Genomic DNA, 27,175 nt, shown 5'->3' with positions numbered 1-27,175 from the left:
ACCTACGCATTTTTTTTTTTTTTTTTTTGGCTTGGCTTGGCTTGGCTTGGCTTATCACAAAGTCTCGCGAGTTTTGCCAAGGGACCCGGCCTCGGTACAGAGACCGAGAAAGGGAGACCGGGTGGGAGGGCCTTTGCGCGCCTTAAGAGCCCGTGGCTGGTCCAGCCGGCGTTGTGGTTGGTACTTCGCCGATGGGGAGGCTCTCAGGTGGCCCGGAACATCCTTCCCAATGGGTGGTTGGGAAAATTAGCGGGTAGAAAAAATCGTGAGGGTCGGACGCATTTTTTTTTTTTTTTTTCTTCTTCTTCTTCTTGGCTCCGCCCTCTTCCCCCGTTCGGCGACCTGGGCGCCTGGCCCACCGCGGGGGAAGGGCAGCCGGGCCGGGCCGTCGGAGAGCGCCGTGCGCACGCGCGCAGCCCCCGGTGTGTGTGTGAGTGTTTGTGTCCGCGCGCACGCGCGCGCGCGCTCCCGCACTTAGGAAGCTCGGGGCGGACCGGTGTGCTCGGAGATGAGCGGGCCCAGCGCAGCCCCCTCTCCGGGGCGCCGGGCACCCCCGGCTGGGCGCTGACCCTCCGCACCCAACCTGCAGCCTTTCTGCCCGAGAGGCCGTGGTCCGCAGCCTCTGTGCGTGTTCGCTTCAGGACCCGGCTCGAAAGTAAGCGAACCTCAGTGCTGAGGTCTTCCTCATCCGCTCACCTTGTACTTTCCACCCCACACCCTCCGGCGGAGTGTGTGTGCCTGGACGCCTCCAAGAAGAGTTTTGTGCATGAAAGGGGGAAACGCGTTTGAAAGCAGAGGAAGAAGGTAGCTGGATCGTAAAAAAGTCAGCTCGTTTTTAATGAGCACTTGTGCTTACCATGTGCTGTTTGAATGTGGATTGTCTAGGAAGCATAAGATTTTTTATTAGCGAAGCAAGGGAGGTTTTTTTTTTTTTTTTTTTTTTTTTTTTTAAATAAAAAGTTTTAAGAGTTCCTCCTCCCCCCCACCAAGGCGATGGCAGCACCTGAGCTTTACTGTTCTACATGGTAGATGACTGTGGTGGCTCGAAAGCTAAAGGGGGAACATTGTGAATTTGGGTCCTTAATCCTCATGCGAAGACCCGATATACAGTTATGTTAGATGTCTGTCATGTTTTGGTCTTTCCTGTTGCTGTCACTTTTGTTTCCTGTTCATTCTAGCCCCTTCCCTTTTTACAGAAGTCTTGGGACTTTTTGGAGGGAGGCTCAAAACGGCTGGCTTGGGTTAGTTTGGGGATTTAGATGTGATGGCTGTCAGTCAGCGAGGATCATCAAAAGTGTGTTTGAAAAAGTATTTGTCGTTTATGTTTGGTATTATGTAAGGGGATCGAATACAATTATTTGTAAAAGTATTTTTTTTGTGCCCATTTTAAATTCATTCAACAAGCAAAAAAAAAAAAAAAAATTGGACTGTAGTTTTGCATGTGACTGAGTGACAGCTTAATGTGATGTAGCTCATCCCTTGAATGGATACTTTGTGGTCAGGACCTCATTAAGTCTTGTCCTTTGTTGAATACATTTGCTTGGATACTGATTATGCATGTTTCCTACCAAATCTTCTTGAAGAAAAGACACATTAGAAATAATGTAATATTTAAATGTTATGTATAAGATCTTTGGCTAATATATTTTATCCCTTACAGGTTAAAACAAAATGAAGATTTTTTCTGAATCTCATAAAACAGTATTTGTTGTGGATCACTGCCCTTACATGGCAGAATCATGCAGACAACATGTTGAGTTTGATATGCTGGTGAAGAATAGGACCCAAGGAATCATCCCATTAGCCCCTATATCTAAATCATTGTGGACTTGCTCAGTAGAATCTTCCATGGAATATTGTAGAATAATGTATGATATATTTCCTTTCAAAAAACTGGTGAGTGTGAAGTACAAGCGAATGTACTTACTGCCAATAACATTTTTTAATATATGAATTTGCTGTAAATTTAGAACTGTTTTTTTACCACTTTAAAAATGTGATATGTAGAACTCTCCTTTGGGATTAAATGTCATGTGTATTTAGTTGGGATCAACAGTAACAACTAATAATTAAGAAGCACTTACGGGCACCAGGGCTTCATGTATATTAACTCTAATTCTCACAACAACCCTATAAAGTAGCTACTGTAATTACTAGGATAATATTCAAAGTATATAGTCACCAAAATGGAACAGGCACTGACCATTGATTATTGCTAGCCTAAGCAGCAGGTATATTGTCTGTAAGCAATTTGTCAGACTGTGCTGGTTTGTGCCATCTGAATAACAACCTTTTTTCTCACTTCCATGTTGAAGATAAGCTGAGGTGGTGATATATTAGAAAATATATAAATGATGACTATGTTTCCTTTTGGGAGAAGGGTGTGATCATTTCATTTTATCTTTCTTGATACTATTTTTTAAAGATATTTTTATTGATTCAGAGAGGGAGAGAGAAATAGAAACATCAATGATGAGAAAGAATCATTGATCAGCTGCCTCCTACAAGCCCCTCACTGGGGATTGAGCCCTCAACCTGGGCAAGTGTCCTGATGGGGAATTGAACCTCCTGGTTCATAGGTCAATATTTAACCACTTAGCTATGCTGGCCCAGTGATACTATTTTTGTTTAATAAAGTCCAAATTTATTATTTTGACTTTCAGTGCCCTATGTCAGTGTTTTTCAACCTTTTTTGGGCAAAGGCACACTTGTTTCATGAAAAAAAATCACGAGGCACACCACCATTAGAAAATGTTAAAAAATTTAACTCTGTGCCTGTATTGACTATATATAAAATAATTCTCTTGAATAGGAATCAAATAAACACAAAGAAACAGTGGTTGAAAAACGCTGCCCTATGTGATATGGCCACTGCCTTTTTTTTTTTTTTTTTTTTAAGAGTTTATCTCTTGCCCTTCGGTCTGCTCAGAACTTCATTCTTTTGAGGGTACTCACTTAAAGGTCTTTGTGTTTTCTGTTCACTATACCTGGAATTCTCTATCCCCAACTCTTCCCATGGCTGATTTCTTTTGGTCATTTTGAATTTCCTTCAGTTGCCACTTGAGAGAGCTCTTCTCTGTCCAACCAACCTAAAGTAACTAACCATCTTTTTCTTTACATTTATCACTCTGAAATGATCTTGTTTGTTTATTTGTTGGTTCCCTGCACTGCTCTCTTATCTTACCACACCTGCTAAACCTCTGGTTTCCCCCACATTGTGACAGAACTGTTTCATTCTTCACTATATTCCCATACTCCAGTGCTGAGAATAGCACCTGACATGTACTAGGCATTGTATACCTATAAAATGGATGAATGACTCAACCAACTAATCAGTGCTAGAGGCCTTATATTATTTTATTTTAATTCTTTTTACTATTAACTATGTTTTATTTTTTATTTATTTTTTTAAAATATATTTTTATTGATTTTTTACAGAGAGGAAGGGAGAGAGAGAGAGAGCTAGAAACGTCAATGAGAGAGAAACACGGACCAGCTGCCTCTTGCACACCCCCTACCGGGAATGTGCCCGCAACCAACGTACATACCCCTGACCGGAATTGAACCTGGGACCTTTCAGTCCGCAGACTGATGCTCTACCACTGAGCCAAACTGGTTTCGGCTACTATTAACTATGTTTTAAATTTTAAATATGATGTGACCAGATGGAATTAGAGTTGAATACTAATTATTTCTTTGAAATCTATTAGGTGAATTTCATTGTGAGTGACTCTGGAGCACATGTTTTAAATTCCTGGACTCAAGAAGACCAAAATTTGCAAGAGGTATAATTCAGGTTTTGAAATGTGGCCTTTTTGAAAATTTCTCATCATGTTTCAGTAATACTTTCATAAAAAATAAATTTAAAATTTTTGATCAATATAGGATAATATATGCACATTATTTAAGAACATCACCTAATAATAAAAGTAAAACAGCTATCTCTAGTTCAGTCTTTCCCCACTTAAAAGCAAATTTACAACTCTTGCTCATTTAGTATATACTTCCATATTTAAAAAAAAATTTTTTTTGCTGCCATTTATCTACTTAAAAAAGTTTCCTTTTATTTCTAGTTTGTTGGAAAGTTCTTAGATTTTTGTCAAATGCGTATTTTTGGAGATAATGTAATTTAAAAGTTTTTTCTGTTAATATGATAGGCACTAATTTTTGGATTTTAAATCAGCTTTTGCATTCTTGGGATAGGCTCCTTGGTCATGATGTATAATTATTTTTATATGTTGCTCAATTTGGTTTGCTAGTAGTCATTTGTTGAGGATATTTGTGTCCATATTTATAAGAAATAGTGGTTTATAATTTACTTTTCTTATGATGTCATTGTCTGACTTGTGCATACTCTTGTCACCATAATTGTTTTCCCATTATTTAGCTGATGGCAGCGTTAGCTGCTGTTGGGCCCCCTAATCCACGGGCAGATCCAGAATGCTGCAGTATTCTCCATGGCCTTGTTGCAGCAGTGGAAACCCTCTGTAAAATCACGGAATACCAACATGAGGCCCGCACTCTACTAATGGAGAATGCAGAGCGTGTTGGAAATAGAGGGAGAATAATTTGCATTACTAATGCAAAAAGGTGAGACAATAACAGTAAATCTTTTTACTCTTCCACAGCTTTTATTTTAAAAAGTAAGGATGATATATTAGCATTTAAACACATCACAAATGACCTTTCTAATATTGAAACTTGTTTATCGAATTCTAAAATAAAGACTCATCTCATTGAAAACTTTAGATTGTCATCATGTAGGTTAATTTGACTTCTCACTAGTTTTTCAGTTGGTTATTTGGTGGTGTGAATGAGCACTTAAAAACAATCTTTACTAAAGTAATTTTAATGCCTGTAGCTGGATAGAGTGTGTTTAATTTTTTCTCTTACTGTTTATTCCTTTAAGTTTGTTGTATCTTTTATGCCACTAGTGATAGTCATGTGCGAATGCTTGAGGACTGTGTTCAGGAAACGATTCATGAGCATAACAAGCTTGCTGCAAATTCCGATCAGTGAGTATAATCCACATATGAAATATATATTCAATTTTATAGTCATATATTTCATTTTAATTATTTCAATAATTTTAATAAAAACTGGTAAAATTTTCTTGAATTCTCTTATGACTATAAATTAGTCAAAAGATATGTTTGATCAGAAATTTTATTCCCTATTTTCCCTTTCACTTTAAGATTTTACTTTTTTCCCATAGGAAAAGTGATCAGAACTATAACATAATGTGTAAATTTATAATGCATATTTGTTTTGATAGCTTGCTCTCATATTCTTTCAAATTTATACAATGAATAAATTGCCAATGGCATTATTCTTTATGGACCAATTAAAACATAATAAATTTCAGTATATGATTTTTTTTTAAAGCAAAAAGCTATTAAAAATACGTTTTGGGCTGTTGCAATGTGATGTCTAAATTAGATTGAGCTATTATTAATCTCTTTAAGTGGAGTACTGGTATTATTGTTAATAAGTAAGATTATTCCACTAGGAGAAGCATGATGAGGTATTTAGGAATGAAGTATTTCCTTTGCAATTTACTGTCTAATGGCATAATAAAAAAAAAGTGTATGTCTATTTACATACATAGAACAAGTATAGCTATCACTTAGTAAATCTAGTTAAAGGATATATTAGTATTCATTGAATAGAAAGGTTTGGAAATTTTAAAATAAAAAATTGGAAACTTTTTAGCATTATATATTCTGTATTCTTCAAATAACTAATTATAGGTCAAGGTTAATATTGCCTGGTTTTGTCCTTAAAAAACATTAGTAAAAAGGAAACTAATGCACAATACATTAATTTTCTCTGTGATGGTTACATATTGAAAACTAGAGGCCTGGTGCATGAAATTAGTGCATGAGAGGGAGATATCCCTCAGCCCAACCTGCACCCGCTCCAATCTGGGACCCCTTAGGGGATGTCTGACAAACGGGTAGTTGGACATCCCTCTCACAATGTAGGACTGCTGGCTTCCAACTGCTCGCCTTCCTGCCTTTTTGATTGCCCCTAACCGCTTATGCCTGCCAGACTGATCACACCCTAACCACTCCACCACCAGTCTGATTGATGCCTAACTGCTCCTCTGCCAGCCTGCTTGCCCCTAACTGCCCTCCCTTACAGGCCTGGTCACCCACAACTGCCCTCCCCTGCAGGCCAGGTCTCCCCAAGCTCTCCCCTGCAGGCCTGGATCCCCCCAACTGCCCTTCCCTGCAGGCCTGTACACCCCCAACTTCCCTTCTCTGCCGGCCTGGTCACCCCTAACTGCCTTCCCCTGCAGGCTTGATCACCCACAATGGCCTTCCCTTGCAGTCCTGGTCCCTTTCAACTTCCCTCCCCTGCTGGTCATCTTGTGGTGGCCATCTTGTGTCTACATGGGGGCAGGATCTTTAACCACATGGGGGCAGCCATCTTGTGTGTTGGAGCGATGGTCAATCTGCATATTACTCTTTTATTAGATAGGATAGAAGCCTGGTGCATGGGTGGGGGCAAGCTGGTTTGCCCTGAAGGGTGTCCCGGATCAGGGTGGGGGTTCCCTTGGGGCAAGGGGCGGCCTGGGAGAGGGGCCTGTGGTGGTTTGTCGGCTGACTACACCTTCTGGCGACCCAAGCTAAGACCCTGATATCTAGGGTTTATTTATCTTCTACAATTGAAACTTTGTAGCCTGGAGCGGAGCCAAGCCATCTGCTTGCTCTGTAGCAGCAGCCATTTCTTTTGGAATTTATTTATCTTCGATAATTGAAACGATAATTGAAACGTTGTAGCCTTAAGCAGAGGCTGAGAACTGGGCCAGCTAGGACTGCAGAAACTTTGCCAGGACTGCAGAAACTTTGCTTCCTCCATTGTCTGGAGCAACCCTAGCCGCCTGTTCTCTGAAGCTCTGTGGCTGCTGCCATTTCTGTTGGAATTTATTTATCTTCTGTGATTGAAACTTTGTAGCCTTGAATGGAGGCCGGGCCTGCCAGCGTGTGTGGAAAGCTTGGCTTCCTCCATTGCCATGGAAACCCAAACCTTCCTCCTGCTCTCTCTGTGGCTGCAGCCATCTTAGTTGGGGTTAATTTGCATACTCACTCTGATTGGCTAGTGGGCGTGGCTTGTGAGTATATTGGAGTGATGGTTAATTTGAATATTACTCTTTTATTAGATAAGGTTATACCTGATTATAAGAATTTTCTTTTTATCCTTTAAACACAAAAATTATTTTTGCATTTGAATTTAATTCATTTAATGTTCATACAAGTACAATAATTACACAGTTTTTCTAAATATGTAGCTTTTGTGTTAACAGTAGTATCTGATTATAGAGATATGCTGTTTTGGTAAATTAAACTCTCAGTAGTTTACCTGCCTAGAATCTTTACATTGAATGCGCATAGTTTAAAAACATCTTTTTTTTTTTTTTTTTAAATATGTTTTATTGGTATTTTACAGAGAGGAAAGGAGAGAGATAGAGAGCTAGAAATGTCGATGAGAGAGAAACATCGACCAGCTGCCTCTTGCACACCCCGTACCGGTGATGTGCCTGCAACCAATGTACAATACATACCCTTGACTGGAATCGAACTTGGGACCTTTCAGTCCGCAGACCGACGCTCTACCACTGAGCCAAACCGGTTTCGGCTAAAAACATCTCTTAATACTAAAAGCAAAACAACTATCTCTATTCCAGTCTTTCCCCACTTTCTAGAAGCAAACTTTCAACTCTTGCTCATTTAAAAACATTTTTTAAAAACAGTTCTTTTACTGCCATTTATCTACTTAAAGACATTTCCTACTATTTCTAGTTTGTTGAAAAGATCTTAGATTTTGTCAAATGTGTTTTCTTGTATTTTTGGAGATTATTGGATTTAAAATTTTTTCTGTTGATATGATATGCACATTAGTTAATTTTTGGATTTTAAATTAACTTTGCATTCCTGGGATCATCCACTTGGTCATGATATATAATTATTTTTATATGTTGCTCAATTTGGTTTACTAGTAGTAATTTGTTGAGGATATTTGTGTCCATACTTTAAAAAAAATATATATATTTTTATTGATTTCAGAGAGGAAGTAAAAGAGAGAGATAGAAACATCAATGATATGAGAGAATTGTGTCCATATTTATAAGAATAGTATGAATTCTTATGTCCTAAGTGAAAGTTTTCCTTTAAGTCTCATGCAGATTCAGAAGTGTGAGTTGGTTTTGATCCATACCTACCCTGTTGGTGAAGACAGCCTTGTATCTGATCGTTCTAAAAAAGAGGTATGTGCAGAAGTAATAGAGAAAAGATAATTTTTAGTTATTAATAATAAATGCTGACAAGGGTTAGTATTATTATGATCACATTGCCAACATTTTCTGCTAAGAAAATGCAAGGTGGGGTAAAGCAGGTTTATAGTTGTAAGTACATGAAACACATAGCTTATTTATTATTTTGCATTATCATTCATTATTGTATTATTATTATTTATTATTTTATTTTTTTCATCAAAATCGAGTTTTGTCCCACCCCATATTTACAGTTTTCAAAGAACCTGTATAGCAAAACACCTAGGTTGGTTCTTTGTGTTATAATTGTACATTTTATTTTATTTTATTTTATTTTTTAAAATATATTTTATTGATTTTACACAGAGAAGAATTGAGAGGGACAGAGAGTTAGAAACGTCGATGAGAGAGGAACATCAACCAGCTGCCTCTTGCACACCCCCCACTGGGGATGTGCCCACAACCAAGGTACATGCCCTTGAATGGAATCGAACCTGGGACCTTTCAGTCCACAGGCCGACGCTCTATCGACTGAGCCAAACCAGTCCCGGCTAATTGTACATTTTTAAAAGTGTTTTCTGTTTAACCTTGTCTGAGTGGCTCAGTTGTTTGAAGTGTCATCCTGTACCAAAAGGCTTTAGTTTCAATTCCTGGTCAGGGCACATACCTAAGAAACACAAGCAATGGCTCAATGTCTCTCTCTCTCTATCTCTCTCCCCCCTCCCTCTCTCCCCCTCTCTCCCTCTCTCTCCCCCTCTCTCCCTCCCTCTCCCTCGCCCTCGCCCTCGCCCTCGCCCTCTCCCTCTCCCTCTCCCTCTCCCTCTCCCTCTCCCTCTCCCTCTCCCTCTCCCTCTCTCTCTCTCTCCCTCTCTCCCTCCCTCCCTCCCCCTAAAATATATAAAAACATACCCTCAGGTGAAGATTTAAAAACAAAAAACTGTTTTCTGTTTTGCTTGTCTTTTGACATTTAATTAAATGTGTTGTATAATAAAACCATACGTAGTTTGCGTTGTTCCTAAAATTTCAATTATTGGAATGGGTTTCAATTGCTTTAATGATGTTTTATTCCTTAAAAAGCTTCTTTTTCCTCATTAGAGGAAATGGAGGAAGCCAAGCTTTCCATACACCCTGGCAGGCCCAGGCCTTCATTCAAGGCTACAAAGTTACAATCAGATGGGAGAAAAACTAATTTCCAACCTTGGTTTTCCTTTTTAAATAGATTTGAACATTTTTGAAGGAAATGATAAATCTGTTGATTGTTAAAAGGATTTGCATCACATAATATTATCTGTCAGTGGTCTATGTATTTACATAATTGTATTAAATGTATATGTTCATATGTTCAGGTTTTTCTCTTAGCCTTATTTAATATAAACATGTGAAGTATTACCTTAGTCTATGAATGCTTGGTAGTTATGTGATATTTTTAGGTCATTAGTTTTATTGTTGTGTTTTTAGGTGATTTCCAGTATAAGCTCCCTTTTTACTAACTTTTATCTGCATCTTTTGATAATGTGGCAATATGTTGGCTTTACTTTGTGATAGTAAAAGTAAAAAGCTCATTTACAATAAATATTGTTACCCTGGAATGAGTAAACTTTTGTATTACCTTGTTGTAAGTAAAGTTTGGCTGCCTTATCATATTTATTGGTGATAAAATATGATGTTTGTAGTGATTCCCACATTCCTTATAGGTAGTTCTATCTTTCGGGGATTGTCCTCTTCTCAAAATGAATTATTTTTCTACAGTATTTCTGTGCGCTACTTCAAATCCATTTTTCATATAGATAAGTAGAAGTAAAATTATAAATGAAAATATATATTTAAATCAACAACTCTTAAGTTTCAAGAGGACAGTGAATTTATCTGTTCACTGCTGTATCCTCCAATAGTTCACACAGTTTCTGGCATATAATGTAGTAAGTTCTGCTTGGTACTTATTTATTTAACGAATGAATATCTGAACATTTATTGCTAAAATAATGATCATTAGTGCCTTCCCAGTTTGGCTCAGTAGTTAGAGCATCGGCCTGCAGACTGAAGGGTCCTGGGTTCGATTCCAGTCAAGGGCACATTCCTGGGTTGCAGGCTCGATCCCCATTATTGGGCATGCAGGAGACATCTGATCAATGATTCTAATCACCAATGTTTCTATTTTTCCCTCTCCCTTATTGAAATAAATATATTTTAAAAAATAATGACCAGCCCTAACCGGTTTGGCTCAGTGGATAGAGCATTGGCCTGCAGACTGAAGAGTCCCAGATTTGATTCCAGTCAAGGGCATGTTCCTTGGTTGTGGGCACATCCCCAGTAGGAGGTGTGCAGGATGCAGTTGATCGATGTTTCTCTGTCATCGATGTTTCTAACTCTATCTTGTCCCTTCTTATCTTTAAAAAAATCAATAAAATATATTTAAAAATTAATAATAATGACTATAGTTATGGACCTTTGTATTTTTCCAAATTCTATAAAATGAAAACACTCACTTTTTATGGGTGGAAGTAAACTATTTAGCACTTGGTTACAGTGTATTAATATTTTATGTGTTTTTTTTTTTCTTTTCATACTTTCTGTAGTTGTCCCCTGTTTTAACCAGTGAAGTTCATAGTGTTCGTGCAGGACGGCATCTTGCTACCAAATTAAATATTTTAGTACAGCAACATTTTGACTTGGCTTCAACTACTATTACAAATATTCCAATGAAGGTAGGCAACTCCTTTTCCTGCTATTTCGAAAGCTCTGTTTTACTTTTTAAACATTTGTTTGACATATTTATTTTAATTAAACCTTAATTTTTTTCTCCCATATCATATTTTCTGTTTTGCTAGCCCACATTCAGTGTCTTTGACCAGGTCAGTAAGTACTAAAAAGCAACAAGAAAGGATCACAGAACAAAATGCTATATTTTTCTTTCTAATAAGAACACTCTATATCAGCTTTTTTTGTTTTTAATTATGTTCTCATTATTTTCATTAAAGTATAATCTCTATCTTAAATGACCATTTTTTCTGTGATTCTTTTTCTGAGTTGTGCTATTAGATTTTCCTTACATTGTGTATTATAGTTGGTCTTTTGTTTTCTGTATTTTTGTTTTTGCCCAACAAGTATAAAGGTGTTTATAACTAATAAATCGAAGTAGGGAAAAATAGCTCATAGTTTTAAATAAGTTTATAACCTTACCTGAAAAACCAAAGATGTGAATCTTACGATTTTATTAATGGATATTTTTAGGAACCTGTTGCCACCTGTTCCTTTTCATCGTATTATCATTAGCTTGTCTAGAACTAGCACAATGCCTGACCCGTAGTAAGCTTTAAATGAATTTTTACTAAGTGGAGTTATTTTTAATTTTATTGATTATGTTTACAAGTAAAGTAACCATCGTATCTAAAAATGCAAAGAGACTTTCTGATAAGTCCCAATTAAATTTTTTTGCCACCAAATGATGAACACTAAATTGCATAGAAATATCTTTGATTATTAATTTTCTCCTTATACCACGGGCCGGCTCTTTAATAGAAATTGTAACTTTAACCCATAGAATGGGTGCAGAAGCAATTAACAAGTAAAGTAGCATAATAGGTGTACTTTATTATATATAATTTCATGGATGATAAGGAAAAATACTCTAAAGGTGACAGATACCTTGCTCTTAGAATTTGATTATATTTGTGTGCTGCTGGTGTGATTCGTTCTTCAATCTTTTTTCCCCCTTGTAAATAGATAATATAAAAATTCCTGTTGACTATTAGTGAAAACTAATAAACTTTTTTGTTAGTCAGTATTTGCTATTTTATATAATTGACATTTGTTAATTTATTGTAGGTATTTAAAGATGCTGCTCCCTCCTTTAAATGATGATTTCACTTTCAATATATACAAACTATTTCAAATACCTTATATTTGTTTATAGACAATTTGTATATTTGCGCAAGACAGTGCATTCAGAGTAAATTTGTAAAATTTCTGGATTAATCTATGTTAATTCATGACATAACATAAGAAAAATAATTAGATACTGTATTACTAATATATAGCAAGTAGTTTTTTAATAGTTTATATTTCAGTGGAAAACTGTTGCATCTTTAAATAGATTAATTACTGAGCAAACTATACCGTTATTGTAGATAATTTTTGTCCAGTGTATTTCATTTCATTCTAAGCAAAGCGCAAAATTAATAGTTAATAAATAACTTCATTATTTGGAAAACAAAACCAAGTTATTTTAAATTTTGCTTCAAGGAAGAACAACATGCTAACACATCTGCCAATTATGATGTGGAGTTACTTCATCATAAAGATGCACATGTAGATTTCCTGAAAAGTGGTGAGTAAGAGACATTGGAAAGTTAATTTGTGAGTCTAACATATAGAAGCTTATGAACACCTTTGAGATGCTCTTCAGTAAACAAACCTGATTGACTTTAGTTCATTCCTTTCCAAACTTATTTGACAATGTCACATATTAATGGTCATGGAAGTAGTGTTCATTCTTACTTTGGGAAAGACTAAGCTATTGTGAAAGAGAGCCATTGAAGTCATGTCATAGTTTTTCTTTTCTAGGCAAACTGCCTTGGGAAAGGCAAAAGAATAGGAGCCACATTGAAAGAGTGATGGACTTACAGCTTATAAGCCTGGGTATAAATCAGTTGTTTTGAAATTTAGTGATATTTTTTTCCTCTAAAAGGTATTTGACTCAGTAAGTTTTTTTTTTCCAAAACTGTGATTTCTGCAGCTGTATCAGCATGGTTTAGGACTCTGGAATTAAGAGATAACAGTTTTAGCCAAAGCTTTATCACCAACTAGCAAATCCTATGTGTTTCTACACTTCAGTTTATATATAAAATACTAGAGATCTGGTTCATAGAATTCATGCACAGTGGGGGCTGCACCTTCTCATAATCTGGGACCCCTCGGGAGATATCCGATTGCCAGTTTAGTCCTGTCGGACATCCCTCTCACAATCTAGGACCGCAGGCTCATAATCGCTCACCTGTGTGCCTGATTGCCCTTAAATGACCCTGCCTGCCTGAGTGCCCCTAACTATCTCTGCCTTGGCTCCTGCTGTGGTGACCTCATCCAGAAAGACATCTGGAATGATGTCCTGAAGGTCGTTCGGCTGTCCAGTCTAGTTAGCATATTATGCTTTTATTATTATATTAGGTCTAGTAATAATTAATGTCGTTTTCTAATACTTTTTAAAATCGAATTTATTTAAACAATACAACAAAGTTTAATCAACAATATAGTTGCCGTTGTTTTCTACTACTTGTGCCCAACGCTCAGGAAGCATTTTATTCCCTCTGTTGTAAAATTCTTGTGATTTTGATGCAAAAAATTCGGTCAATACATTTTTGAGGCATTCTTCATTATTAAATTTTTTTCCAAGAAGAAAGTTTTGCAAAGAACGAAACAAATGGCAATCAGAAGGGGCAATATCAGGAGAATATGCAGGTTGAGGGAGAACTTCCCATTCCAACTGGCGCAGTTTTTCAGCAGTGATTCTTGCAGTATGCAGTTGTGCGTTATCGTGGTGAAGAATTACGCCCTTCCGATTAATCAGCGCGGGTTCTTTTTTTCTTAAAGCTTGGGCTAACCTTTCCAATTGGGCACTATACACTGCACTTGTAATGGTTTGGTTAGATGGTAAAAGTTCATAATGAAGAATTCCTTTAAAATTCCACCAAACACACAACATCACTTTTTTCGCATGCAAGTCAGGTTTTGGTGTGGGCTGCGGAGCCTCATTTTTGTCCAACCATTGAGGCCGCCATTTCAAATTAACATACAGCACCCATTCTTCATCTCCGGTAACAATTTGCTCTCAAAACGGCAAACGGTTTTGACGAGAGAGGATCGAACTGCAAATTGTGACTCTTTGATTACGGTTGTTGTTGGTCAACTCATGAGGAACCCATTTTCGAAACTTTTGGACTTTGCCAAGTGCACGCAATTGATTGGAAATTGTTTTTTGTGAACAATTTAAAGTTGTTGCAAGCTCTTGTTGGGTAATTTGAGGATTTTGCACCAAAAGAGCTTGAAGAGCTTCTTGATCAAAATTGGACACACGGCCTCGACCACTCTTGTCATCTAACGAAAAATTTCCCTCGTGAAATTTCTCAAACCAACGCTGGCATTTTCTGGCGCTAACTGCATCTTGACCAAGAGCACTACAGATGTTTTTTGCAGCCTCACTTGCTTTTCTTCCTAATTGGAACTCGTAAAGCATGCAGTGCCGAATATGCTCTTCATCCACCATCATCTTAGCCCTAGTTTTGCAACAAAAACCAAACCAAACACAAACTTTTTCAAGCAAAACTTGTTAATTGCACTTCACACGTTCTGTAGATACCACGTATTTGAAGGTTATGTCAATACAAGTCAAAGCCAAGCAAGATTTTAAATGAATGTTTAAAAACGACATTAATTATTACTAGACTCGATAGATGTTAGCCTAGCCAGTGAATAGGGTGTTGGCCTGCGGCCTGAAGGGTTCCAGGTTTGATTCTGGTCAAGGGCATGTACCTCAGTTACAGGCTCAATCCCTGGCTCTGGTCAGGGTGTGTACTGGTGGCAACCCATTGATGTGTCTCTCTCACATCAAAGTTTCTCTCTCTGCTCCCTTCCACTCTCTCTGAAAGTCAATAGAAAAATATCCATGGGTGAGGATTAACAAAAAAAAAAAATAAGTAAATAAATAAAGCTAGATTAGTTGAGCTGTACTATTCCACCCATTTCTAAACAAGAATTTTTAACAGGAGAAAAACTATTAAGGTAAATGGATATATTCATGTTTAACAAAATAATTTTATTGATTTTTTACAGAGAGGAAGGGAGAGGGATAGAGAGCTAGAAACGTCGATGAGAGAGAAACATCGACCAGCTGCCTCCTGCACACCCCCTATGAGGATGTACCTGCAACCAATGTTCATGCCCTTGACCGGAATCGAACCCGGGACCTTTCAGTTTGCAGGCGGAGGCTCTATCCACTAAGCCAAACCGGTTTCGGCGAGTAGGCCTATACTTTAGCCCAGATATCTTCTCAAAGCTTCAGGTCTGTACAGAGGGTTCACAACTTACAATGGTTTGACTTAATGATTTTTATATTTTCTAACTTTATGATGGTGAGAAAGTGATACTCATTCACTTTGAACTTTGATCTTCTTGATGTGTAGTATGAAATTCATATGATGCTGGGCAGCGGCAACAAGTTATAGCTCCCAGTTTGCCTCTTGATCTTGAGGTTAAACAATGGATATTGTACAGAGTACTGTGTTGCCAGCATTTTTTTGATATTGCATTCTGAGCACATGTAGGCGAGGCTAAGCTATGATGCTCAGTAAGTTAGGTGTATTAAAATATGTCTCTTAAGCACCTATTACTCCAAAAACAACTTATGAACTTTGCCCTCTGAACTGGTTTTCTAATTTTCCCATTTTCAGTGAATGACCCTCTTGGATATCCATTTATATAAGGTAGAAATTTCAGAGTCATCTTTAAGATGTCTCTCTGTCATACTTCATATCCAATCTATCACCACATTTTCTCTTTTTTCTTTTGGCTTAAACTAATTTTATTTTCTCTTCTGGAGGCTAGAAATGAAAGATCAAGGTGACTATGCAGTTCATTTCTTCTGAAATCTCACTCATTGTTTTGTAGATGGCTGTTTTGTCTTCACATGGTTCTTTATATTCGCATATGATCACATTTACTTGATTTTATCTACCAAAGTATCTCTCATACATTTACATCTGCATCTCCACTACTATTACATCTCCCTATTAATAGCCCAACCTAATATTTTCTTACCTAGAATCCTATAATAGCCTCTTTAATGGTGTGTATAGCTACTGGACCTGCTAACTAGAATATCTTTCACAGTGATACTCAGGACATATTCTCCTTATCTTAAAAACCTCTAATGCTTTTCTGTTGCCCTTAAGATGATAACAGATTTTTCAATGTCTTAAAAGGCCCTGTAACTCTTAATGCTTTCACCTGCCACAGTATTTGGATATCTGCTGTTTTCCTTCCCTGAATACTCTTTCCTTCATTTTAGTTATTTTCACTTCACCCTTTTAGAATTCAAATTAGTTTTACTTATCAAAGAAGCTTTCCCTGTTGTCTCAACATAGGTCAAATCTCTCTTGAAAGTCCCTCATAGCACTGAATATATCTCCTTCAGAGCTTTGTCAATTTTATGGTTTGCATTTTTTCATTATTATCCTAACATATAAAAACCCTGGGTCCGTCACAACCGGAGGCTCAACCAACTGGAAGTCAGTCCTGCATTCAGTGTTGGGTTGCTGTGGCGACCTAGCGCTGACTGCTGCAGCTGCAGGCACAGTGACCCAGCACTGACTGCTGAGGGAACTGTGAATCATGCCCAGAGAGAGACTTGAAGAGAGAAGCAGGGTTTGATCCATAGCCTTTGTGGCAGCTGTTGATCAGCACTTGCCTCTCTCTTCTCTCAGGTGTTGGCCAGCAGCTGCACTTCCATTTCTCTCCAGGACTTGACTGGGGTTGCTGATCAGCCCCTCCTTTCTGATCAGGCCCCGTTGATAGGCCCAGAGACACTGACTGGCATAGAAACTGACCCATCAGAACCAAATCTGGGTGAAGTGTGAGGAGCCAGTGGCTGCCTAGGAGGTGGAGCTTTTGATGCTGACTGGCATAGAAACTGACCAATCAGAACCAAATTGGCTGGCAGAAGAGGACAGTTGGGGGTGAGATCAGGCCTGCAGGGGAGGGCAATTGGGGGTGAGATAAGGTTGACAGGGGAGGGCCGTTGGGGGCAATCAGACTGGGAGGGGAGAGCATTTGGGGACAAGATCAGGCCGACAGGGGAGGGTAGTTGGGGGCGAGATCAGGCTGGCAGGGGAGGACCATTGGGGGGGGGAGATCAGGCCAGCAGGGGAGGGCACTTAGGGACAACCAGGCATGCAGGCAGAGGCAGTTAGGGGTGATCAGGCAGGCAGGCAGAGAGATTAGGGGCGACCAGGCAGGCAGGCAGAGGGGCTAGGGGCAATCAGGCAGGCAAGAATAGGCAGTAGGGGCGATCAGGCATGCAGGCAGGTGAGCAGTTAGGAGCCAGAGGTCCCAGATTGCAAGAGGGATGTCCAACTGCTGGTAATGGGGTCGGGCCTAAACTGACATTTGGACATCCCCCAAGGGATCCCCAATTGGAGAGGGTGCAGGCTGGGCTGAGGGAACCCTGCTCTGTGTACAAATTTTGTGTACCGGGCCACTGGTCTATAATAATAAAAGCATAATAATGCTAATTAGACCAGATGGCCTTTCGGATGAAGCAGGGGCTAGGAGGGAAGCCTGGGTCCCAGGTGCCAGAGGGAAGCTGGTGTCGGCAGCCAGGGGAAGGAAGGACTACTCTTGCATGAATTTTGTGCATACAGGCCTCTAGTTTTACTTATATCTGTTTACTGTAGACTGCACTGGCAAAAAATGCTTTCTGTTCAATGTTATATATTTGTAATTTCCTAAGTTCTCATTTTATATTACTTCTCATACATTCATTAGTATTTACTATAACTAGTTGTGCATTTTAGACTCCTGAAAGATTTTTCCAAGTACTTATTTTATTTAACTAGAGACCCAGTGCATGAAATTAGTGCACTCAGGAAGTACCTCGGCTCAGCCTGCACCCTCTTGCAGTCTGGGAGTCCTTGTAGGATGTCTGACTGACAGCCAATGAGCGGGCCTAAACTGTCAGTCTGACATCCTTAGCGCTGCCTCAGAGGGTGAGAGAGGCTCCCACCATGGCTGCTGCTCTCCATGAGCCCGGCTTTTGGCTGAGTAGTGCTTCACCCATGGTAGTGCACTGACCACCAGGGGGCAGCTCCTGCATTGAGTGTCTACCCCCTAGTAGTCAGTGCACGTCATAGAGACCAGTTTCTCCACTGTTTGGTCTATTTGAATATTATCCTTTTGTTATATAGAACTAGAGGCTTGGTTCATAAATTCGTGCACTTGTGGGTTCTGGCAGGCCTACCCCAAGGGGGGCCAGTAGGGCCGGGCTGGTGGTGGGGAGGGGACGCAGGAGGTTGGCCAGCCATGCTCCCAATCAGTTTGGGGGTGCACTTGGGGGCGGGGCCAGCTGAGGGAGGGGCTGCAAGTGGTTGGAGGGCCTGATCAGGGTCTGATCAGGCTGGTTGGCTGCCACAGTGCACATCATAGCAACCAGTCGTTCAGTTGTTCTGATCGTTCCAGCTTTCCTGTTGCTTGGCTTTTATATATATAGACTAGAGGCCTGGTGCACAAAATTCATGTGCTGGAGGAGGGGTCTTAGCCTTCACCCAGCCTTCACCCTCTCCAATCTGGGACCCCTTGGGGGATGTCCAACTGCCGGTTTAGGCCCGATCCCTCTCACAATCTGGGACTGCTGGCTCCTAACCACTCGCCTGCCCGGCTGCCTGATTGCCCCTAACCACTTTGCCTACCAGCCCGATAGTCCCCCTAACCACTCCCCTGCCTGCATAATTGACACCTAACTCTCCCCTGTCCCCCTGTCTGCGTGATCACCCCCAGCTGCCCTCCTCTGCAGACCTTGTTGCCCCCAACTACCTTCCCCATTTTGTGATGACGTGAGGGTGGCCATCTTGTGATGCAAGGGTGTGAGTGCCATTTTTCATATTACCTCTTTATTATATAAGATGGTGACAGAAGGGAGTAATTATAGAGTCTTGAAATTTCAAAAAGTTTTGTTATTGGCTTTCAAGTGCAGTGATTGGGATGATTAAATTAATGAGAAATTTGAAGGGAAATAAAATATTTATTTTAATCATAGCTAATATCCAAACTCTATTTGGTATTTTTCTAGGAGACTTCATAAAAAATGTTCTCCCAGAGGTATTTTATAAAATTTATTCTTTCAGAAATCTGGTGTAAACAATTTGAAATTTGTGGTCTTAATGTAATGTTACTATTATATTTCTCTGATTTATTTTTAAAGGTGATAGCAGTAGAGAAGGCTCGTTTAAAGAAACAATAACATTAAAGTGGTGCACACCAAGGACCAATAACATTGGTAGGTATTTTAAAATCTTCTTAAAATGTTACAAAGGGCTAATTAATTTGCTTTTTTGGGAGTTTTTGTTTCTCATTGTTTTATGGCTTTAAGAAACAAGTGGGGTTTTTCTCTTTTGTGGAAATATTCCTTTATATTCTTTCAAATCAGTATTTTCTTCTGTTTCAGAATTACACTATTGCACTGGCGCTTACCGAATTTCACCTGTAGATGTAAATAGTAGACCTTCTTCCTGCCTTACTAATTTTCTTCTAAATGGTAACTTTCATCATTTAATTGTTTTGACTGAGATTATTACAAGTGAAATCATGAACTCTGGAAAAGCCATTTTTTCAACATAGTTTAACCATTTTATTTCCCAGAACTGCTTTAAAGTTATATAATTATAAATACCCTTAATTAGTTTACTAATGTTAAAAATTAAGATGACTATGTCTTTCAGACTATTGTATCCAAGTAAATTTTATTTAATATATTTTTTTGGTATTTTTAATTTAAAAATTTGACCATTAAAGTCTGCATATTTTGTTTTGTTTTTAAGATAGTGAAGTTCAGACCATTTATCTTGGCCTATTGAATTTTAAATTGTACAGTATATATGGTAAAACACTATACCTTTATCATAAACATTTTTTATTTTATTTTATTTTATTTTTTAAATATATTTTATTGATTATTTTATTTTATTTTATTTATTTATTTTTTTTTTTCAGAGAGGAAGGAAGAGGGATAGAGAGTTAGAAACATCGATGAGAGAGAATCATCGATCAGCTGCCTCTTGCACACTCCCTACTGGGGATGTGCCCACAACCAAGGTACATGCCTTTGACCGGAATCAAACCTGGGACCTTTCAGACCACAGGCCGACGCTCTATCCATTGAGCCAAACCGGTTTTGGCATCATAAACATTTTAAATATTTTACTATATTATTCTTAAACACATGACCTTAAATCTCTGGTTTCCTTATATAAAAACATTTATTTTTAAAATATTATTGATTTTAGAGAGAGAGGAATGGAGAGAAAGAGAGAGACATCAATTTGTTGTTCCACTCATTTATGTATTATTGGTTGACTGTTGTATGTTCCCTGACCGGGGATCAAACCCGCAACCTTGGCGTATCAAGGTTGTGCTAACCAACCAGGGCCTGGAAAATTTCTTTAGAAAACTAAGTTATTGGATTTCATTTACTAAATCTAAACTCTAATAGCTTCTTTTAATAGACTCTTATGATCAACTTGGTTTTTGAATCACTGATAAGACGAGTTGGTCAGCCTTTATCATAAGATTAATTTCATAGTTATATTAAGCACAATTTGATTATCAGACTATGTAAAGTCTAGGTTAAATAACATTTGGTCGTGTGAAATAGAAAGTACTTAACAATAATAATGCTGATAAGCAGGTATTATGGAAGTGAATTTAGACTTTGTTTTCTCCTCCGTATGTTTTATTGCTTTGACAACTTGAGGGTTATCCAACACTTGTCTCACTTTTCTTCATAATGTCCAAGAGAAAATTTTATATGAACTTGTAATTGAATGAAGAATATAACCAAACATTATACTGGAGACCACTATAATTATGTTGGAAAAACCACCTGTATAACTATGTAAGATTGGAGTGACCAAGAGAAAGCTAAGGCTAGAATTCAGACTTTTTGGACTTGAAACACAGGAAAAACTAAATTAGCATTGCTGGTTAAAATAGGAGGTTCATAAATAAAATGAAAAAATCTAGACATAAACCTTAAGGGAAAAAATAAGAGCCCATTTGAATTTCATTACTTTTGACAGGTCGTTCTGTTTTATTGGAACAACCACGAAAGTCAGGTTCCAAAGTCATCAGTCATATGCTTAGTAGCCATGGAGGAGAGATATTTTTGCACGTCCTTAGTAGTTCTCGATCCATTCTAGAAGATCCGCCTTCAATTAGTGAAGGATGCGGAGGAAGAGTTACAGACTACCGGATCACAGTAAGACTCTAATATCTATAAATTTTATGACTTGAGTGTAATCTCATTCAGCAAGTAGTCATTGAATGCCTATTATATGATAAGATCTGGGACAAAAAGGAGTTTTGGAAGTTGGTTATTTTAATTAGCAGTAGTTGCTTGAAAGAGCTATTTATCAATCTGTAGTCTTCCTTATGTATTCAGTGTATACGTAGATGTAACTTAAATGGCAAACAAAACATTTCAGTAGTTAGATTGCTGCTAATTAGAAGTAAAACTAAATCTTTGTATTATTTAAAGGTGCCTACAAAAAAATTGGTTTCTATTTTTGGTAGAAATTCCATTATTCTGATTTTAATTTTTCACTCCTCCTCCCTTAATTTATTATAGTTGGTATTTTATCGCTGTCTTCTTTTTGAGGTGGTTGTGAAAATTAAATGTGATTGATGTGTATGAGTGCATACTTTGTAAACCAAAGTGTTATATGCTGTAAGTAATTGTTTTTGATTAGGCTTTTTTTATTATTTAAAAAATTTTAATAAGGAGAAAACTAATAAATATTTATTGTAGAAAATTTAGAGATATAGATATCTTTAAAAGAAAGACTATAAATTACTTATAATTCCATCATTTAAAGAATGTGATTCACTAATTCTTTTTTCTGTATATGATATAAAAGAGTTAAATTATTGGAGTGAAGAAAAGTGGGTGGTAGGGGGAGTTGTAGGAGAAAATGCTTTGTTGCATATCACAGGACAGAAGACATCAGGGAAACAGTGTTACATGTAATCCATACTGAAACATTAGAAAATAGTTTCTAATTTTATCTTATTTGGTTATCATTAGGATTTTGGTGAATTTATGAGGGAAAACAGATTAACTCCTTTTCTAGACCCCAGATATAAAATCGATGGAAGTCTTGAGATCCCTTTGGAACGAGCAAAAGATCAGTTAGAAAAACACACCCGTTACTGGCCTATGATTATTTCACAAACCACCATTTTTAACATGCAAGCGGTAAGTGTTAAATAGTTTCAACTTTTCTTCTATATTATTTATATATTCTTTTCAGAGACCATTTCTGAAGCAAAGAATAAAATATCTGCTTTTGCTACAGTTAAATAGTAACAGAAAATTGAAGTGAAAGTTATATATGATCTTGCCACAGTGATGTTTAAAATCGATTGAAGTTCTGCCTACATGCTTTGATATTTGTTTTTCAAGACAGATTTTGTTTTATATTTTTTTGTTTTAAACGTGACAGGTAGTTCCATTAGCCAGTGTTATTGTGAAAGAATCTTTGACAGAAGAAGATGTGTTAAATTGTCAGAAAACAATATACAACTTAGTTGATATGGAAAGAAAAAATGATCCTCTACCTATTTCCACAGTTGGTACAAGAGGAAAAGGCCCTAAAAGGTAATTTTTTCTTTACATGTCATATTGACTTGATATATAGTTTATTTTAAGTTAACTTATTCCATATGTAAATTATGTTTGCAGGTGTATATATACATATATAATTGAGATGAAGTGCTATAGAATAGCAGAATTGGATACATTATAACTGAAAATTGTACCCTTATGTTTAGGAAGAGAAAATAAGTCCATGTTTAATGATTTCCTTTTACTTTGCTAGTAGAAAGAGAAACTTTAATATTACTTAAAGAGTATTTCTAAGATTGTTATTTTAAATCTTTACTTCAGAGATGAACAATACCGTATCATGTGGAACGAATTAGAAACCCTTGTAAGAGCCCATATCAATAACTCGGAGAAACATCAAAGGGTATTGGAATGTCTGATGGCCTGCAGGAGCAAACCCCCAGAAGAAGAAGAACGAAAGAAACGAGGAAGAAAGAGGGAGGACAAAGAGGACAAATCAGAGAAAGCAGTAAAAGATTATGAACAGGAGAAGTTTTGGCAAGATTCAGAGAGGTGATTGTTGATATTAGCCCCGTGGTGCCTTTTGGTGTATCACATTCTGCATTTGGATCAACCCTCATTTAATAGAAGTTCATTTAATATGTATTTCATTTATAACTAAGATTTTGTCATACTTAAAATAAAAAAGATTGTAGACTTAATGATTTTATTTTACTATTAGGGACAAAGATAGTGTTTCATTTTTATCCTAGTTAACTTCTGAAAATTATAATTTAGGACATTTTGGTGTCAGTATTTATGTTTTATGAATATCAAAGACATAGTTTTATTTCTTTGTCAGTAAATATTGAATACCGGTGATATGGCAGGCATTTAACATAAGATTCCTGCCTTGGAAGAACATACAGTGTTGCGCTAGAAATAGACAAGTAAGTCAGTGATGACAACAAAATGTGGAAGATGCTGTTACAAAAAAGGCAAAGATGCCCTTGATAGCACAGTGAAAGAGCGTAGTCTTAATTCTGAAAACCTTCCTCAATAGTACATCTTTTTCCTTAGTTTGTGATTTGTAAATAAAACTAGCATAACATATTAACTGGCTTTGTCTTCTAACTTCTTGCCAGAAATCAGGTAAGGAACCAGGTAAATATTATAATGGTAATGTGGTATGTCCCTTAAAAACAAATCAGAATTTATTATGAAAAACTTCAAACATTTATTCTACTGTGGAATACACATGTATCCATCATCTACTTTGAACAATTATCAATTCATGGCATATTTCACATCCACTCCCCTCACCACTACCACTGTCCAACTCCCACATGGAATATTTTGAAGCTAATTCAAGAAATATTAGTGCATCCAAAAATAAGTAGAATGTAGAACATTTTTATTCTCTTGGCCTTAGAAATGCACTTCTTTCTTAGAGCCACCAAGCTTCTGAAACAGAATTGGCTCATGTTAAGAGGAGGTGAAAAAAGAAGAGTGGGGGAGTGTTCTCATTCAGATCCCCGTTATTCAAGTGTATGTCTATGTATTTTGAAAGTGTTTTTGTTCCTTTGGGAAATTCAAAATAAGCCTGGAATCAAGTTTCTAACTTGTGCAATGTAAATACATATCCACAGTACATACACTAGGGAACAAATAATAGTATATTACTCTTTATAATTTGAAGTGCTTTTTGGCCAATATCTTTAAATATTAAATTGTGATATTTCTTCCAAATATCAGTTTTATTTTTAATATTAGCTTCTTAAATTTTCTCCCATTTTTTTTTATATTTTTTAGCAAAGTTCGTTACTGAATTATTACACTGTTATGATGAAGAAAAGGGAATATTTGTGTTTAATTCATTAAGTTCTCTTACCTGACTTTAGATTGGCATTTAGCTTCTAATTAGTTTCTAGATTTACTTTGTAAGAACAACTATCTTTTATTAAGACTGATATGCAAAGTCTAGTTTATAGAACCATTTTGATTTCTAAATATTTAAACTTTAAATTTTATCGTTTGTCCCTCTAAAAGATTAAAAGGCATCTTAGAACGTGGAAAAGAAGAATTGGCTGAAGCTGAAATTATAAAAGATTCTCCTGACTCCCCAGAACCTCCAAACAAAAAGCCCCTTGTTGAGATGGATGAAACTCCACCAGTAGAAAAATCAAAAGGTAAGGTAGAACTGTGGTAATTATGTTTGTAAAAAGCTTAGTTCTATTTTGTACAGTGTTACTTAATACTAGAGGCCCCTTGTGCACCGGTGGGTTCCCTCAGTGTAGTCTGTGGGGTTTGGGCTGAAACCGGCAGTCTATCACTACCTGCCCTCCTGCTCATCCCGGCCCTGCTGCGTCTGCTGCCACTGCTCGGGAGGCTTGTTGCCACTCCACTGTGATCACCAGGCTGCAGTGGCCAGCTGTGAGCCCTGCATCTGGTGCCCATCAGTCAGCTGAGTGGTGCTCCTGCTGTGAGAGTGCACTTACCACCAGGGGACAGCTCCTGCATTGACAGTCTGCCACCTGGTGGTCAGTGCACATCATAGCAAGCAGTTGAGCAACCTTAGCATATCATTAGCATATTATGCTTTGATTGGTTGACCTGACGAACGGACACTTGGCATATTAGGCTTTTATTATATAGGATTTGGGGGAATGGGAAGGCTTGGCTTTTAAAACATTCCCTAAATGTTCAGAACTTCGTCTTTCATGTGAATTGAACACCTGCTTTCCTTCTGGGATCTGTAATTTTGGTAGTTGTAGTTTGGCAGAGAATGACTTTGTGAGCAGCAGCTAATAAAAACCTTCGACTCTCAGTCCCAAATGGGCTTTTCTGGAATAGTATTGTACACATGGTGGGATTAGGCACTTTGTGTGAACCCTCACTGGAGGGAGAGAGCACAGAGAAAGCCTGCAAATAGATTCCTCTCATCTTTGGCTTCCTAATCTGCTACGTATACTTACTATGTTGCTCTAATGATTCTTAGCTGTGGCTTTAACTTTATGTAAGTCATTTGAGACCTTCCAGCAAATCACCAAACTAGTAGGTGATCTTGGGACCCCCTAAACACATACATTTTTTTAATAAAGTGAAGATGATATTGCTTTAATTGTATAAAACAATAGAATTAAAGGTAAATTTTAAAAATTTATAAATTTCAAAGTAATGAACTATTCTACCTTTTTCTCCTCTTCCCAATATAACACAGGACCAGTGTCTTTATTAACCTTGTGGAGTAATAGGATCAATACTGCCAATTCGAGAAAACATCAGGAGTTTGCTGGACGTTTAAATTCTGTTAATAATAGAGCTGAGTTATATCAACATCTTAAAGAAGAAAATGGGTTTGTATTATTTATTGTAGAAATTAGTTTTGTTAGTTGCCTTATAAGTTAACATATAATGAATACTGTTATGTTCAGCAATTTTTGTTAGAAATATTATGAACCAATACATATTACCTATAAAGAGAAAAAAATTAACATCTTTGATTCTTAGTACATGAAAAAGGCATGATTACTAGTATATTAATTGTAACTCTGAAAGTTTTTACTTCTTAGCGCATTTCTTTCATCGCTCAGTAAACATTATAAAGGGAAAAAAATCAGAGGAAACAATATGTAACACTGACTATAAAATAATGGAGGAAAATATTTTTTGATTAAGTAATGCAATATTAGGAATATTTGTTTCAATTGAATAAATCTCAGTTTTGATTATTTTAATCTTTTTAGAAGAACTTTTGATGATGGATGGCGAAGGAACTTCTTTAGTGAAAAAAGAAATATCAGAAGTATTTTCCTTAATTTTGCTTGCAGAAGTATAGTAAAAAACATGGCCTTTGAAAGGAAACTGGGAAGGTCACTTAATCTCTCTGGGCCTCAATTTTCAATATTCTGCAAAATGAGGCAGTGAGACCAATTAGAGGAACCCTAACCTTCGTTCTTTTCTAAGGTGCTGATATTCTGCTTGATGAGTATATAGGAGTTTAATTTCATATAAAAGGGATATGTAAGGAGAAAAAAATATGTGGATGGTTAATGTTTTATTTTACCTATTCATTTTCCCCCTTCTGTTTTTCAGAATGGAGACAACGGAAAATGGAAAAGCCAGCCGGCAGTGAAGGGTGACTTGAGGAATTAAATTTACTATATTGCATAAATATTTTGGGCAGAATTTGATATAAGTACTTTTACAGCAAGATTGTATAGTTATGATGGCTGGACTGATTTTTACATTTTTAAGATATTTCAGCTAACTTTATCTTTTTTGTATTAATTGTAAGATTGGCACATATGTCAAAAAAATACATTGAGATTTGCCCTCCCAAATCACACAAATTTATTTTATGGTAAAAGGTTTTCCCTCTGAAAATGTTTTTTAAAAAATTCTTAGGCTTCTCTTTGCCAAATAAAAATATTAAAAATATCTGAAATGCAAAATATTGGAGTATTCTTTAGAAAAATGTATTTATTTAATGACTGACAACTTTTAGAAATTAAAATTTATTAGAATTTAGGAGACAT

The 27,175-nt window shown here is 37.2% G+C and overlaps 1 protein-coding gene across 3 annotated transcripts; it reads left to right on the top strand.

Moving 5' to 3' along the window:
• Positions 1-88: 88 nt before the first annotated feature.
• Positions 89-27,077, top strand: INTS13 (integrator complex subunit 13). Of its 3 annotated transcripts, none has more exons than XM_045587866.1 (17): positions 89-655; positions 1,661-1,896; positions 3,711-3,785; positions 4,388-4,590; positions 4,935-5,015; positions 8,179-8,269; positions 10,852-10,980; positions 12,518-12,602; positions 19,242-19,316; positions 19,467-19,574; positions 21,115-21,293; positions 22,119-22,289; positions 22,537-22,691; positions 22,980-23,210; positions 24,687-24,826; positions 25,858-25,993; positions 26,733-27,077. In XM_045587866.1, exons 2-17 carry the CDS (start codon positions 1,672-1,674, stop codon positions 26,770-26,772), a joined length of 2,124 nt encoding a protein of 707 aa, XP_045443822.1. In that variant the 5' UTR covers positions 89-655; positions 1,661-1,671; the 3' UTR covers positions 26,773-27,077. The 3 variants fall into 3 exon arrangements, with proteins under 3 accessions (XP_045443822.1, XP_045443821.1, XP_045443820.1); XM_045587865.1 differs by lacking the exon at positions 89-655 and adding an exon at positions 11,104-11,127 and having other exon boundaries at positions 19,485-19,574; XM_045587864.1 differs by lacking the exon at positions 89-655 and adding an exon at positions 11,104-11,127.
• The last annotated feature ends 98 nt before the right edge of the window (positions 27,078-27,175 follow it).

This window comes from Pipistrellus kuhlii, unplaced genomic scaffold, assembly GCF_014108245.1.
Source record: "Pipistrellus kuhlii isolate mPipKuh1 unplaced genomic scaffold, mPipKuh1.p scaffold_m20_p_3, whole genome shotgun sequence".
Lineage (NCBI taxonomy): Eukaryota > Metazoa > Chordata > Mammalia > Chiroptera > Vespertilionidae > Pipistrellus > Pipistrellus kuhlii.
Note: the sequence above shows the minus strand (reverse complement) of the source record. Positions and strands in the feature narration are given on the sequence as shown.

Excerpts from the sequence above, each read along its gene's own strand:
- INTS13 (XM_045587864.1), top strand. The coding sequence starts at position 1,672 with ATGAAGATTTTTTCTGAATCTCATAAAACAGTATTTGTTGTGGATCAC. Across the intron at positions 11,128-12,517 it reads CATTCAGTGTCTTTGACCAG|GAAGAACAACATGCTAACAC; the intron begins GTCAGTAAGTAC and ends TTTTGCTTCAAG. Across the intron at positions 22,692-22,979 it reads AGAGGAAAAGGCCCTAAAAG|AGATGAACAATACCGTATCA; the intron begins GTAATTTTTTCT and ends TCTTTACTTCAG.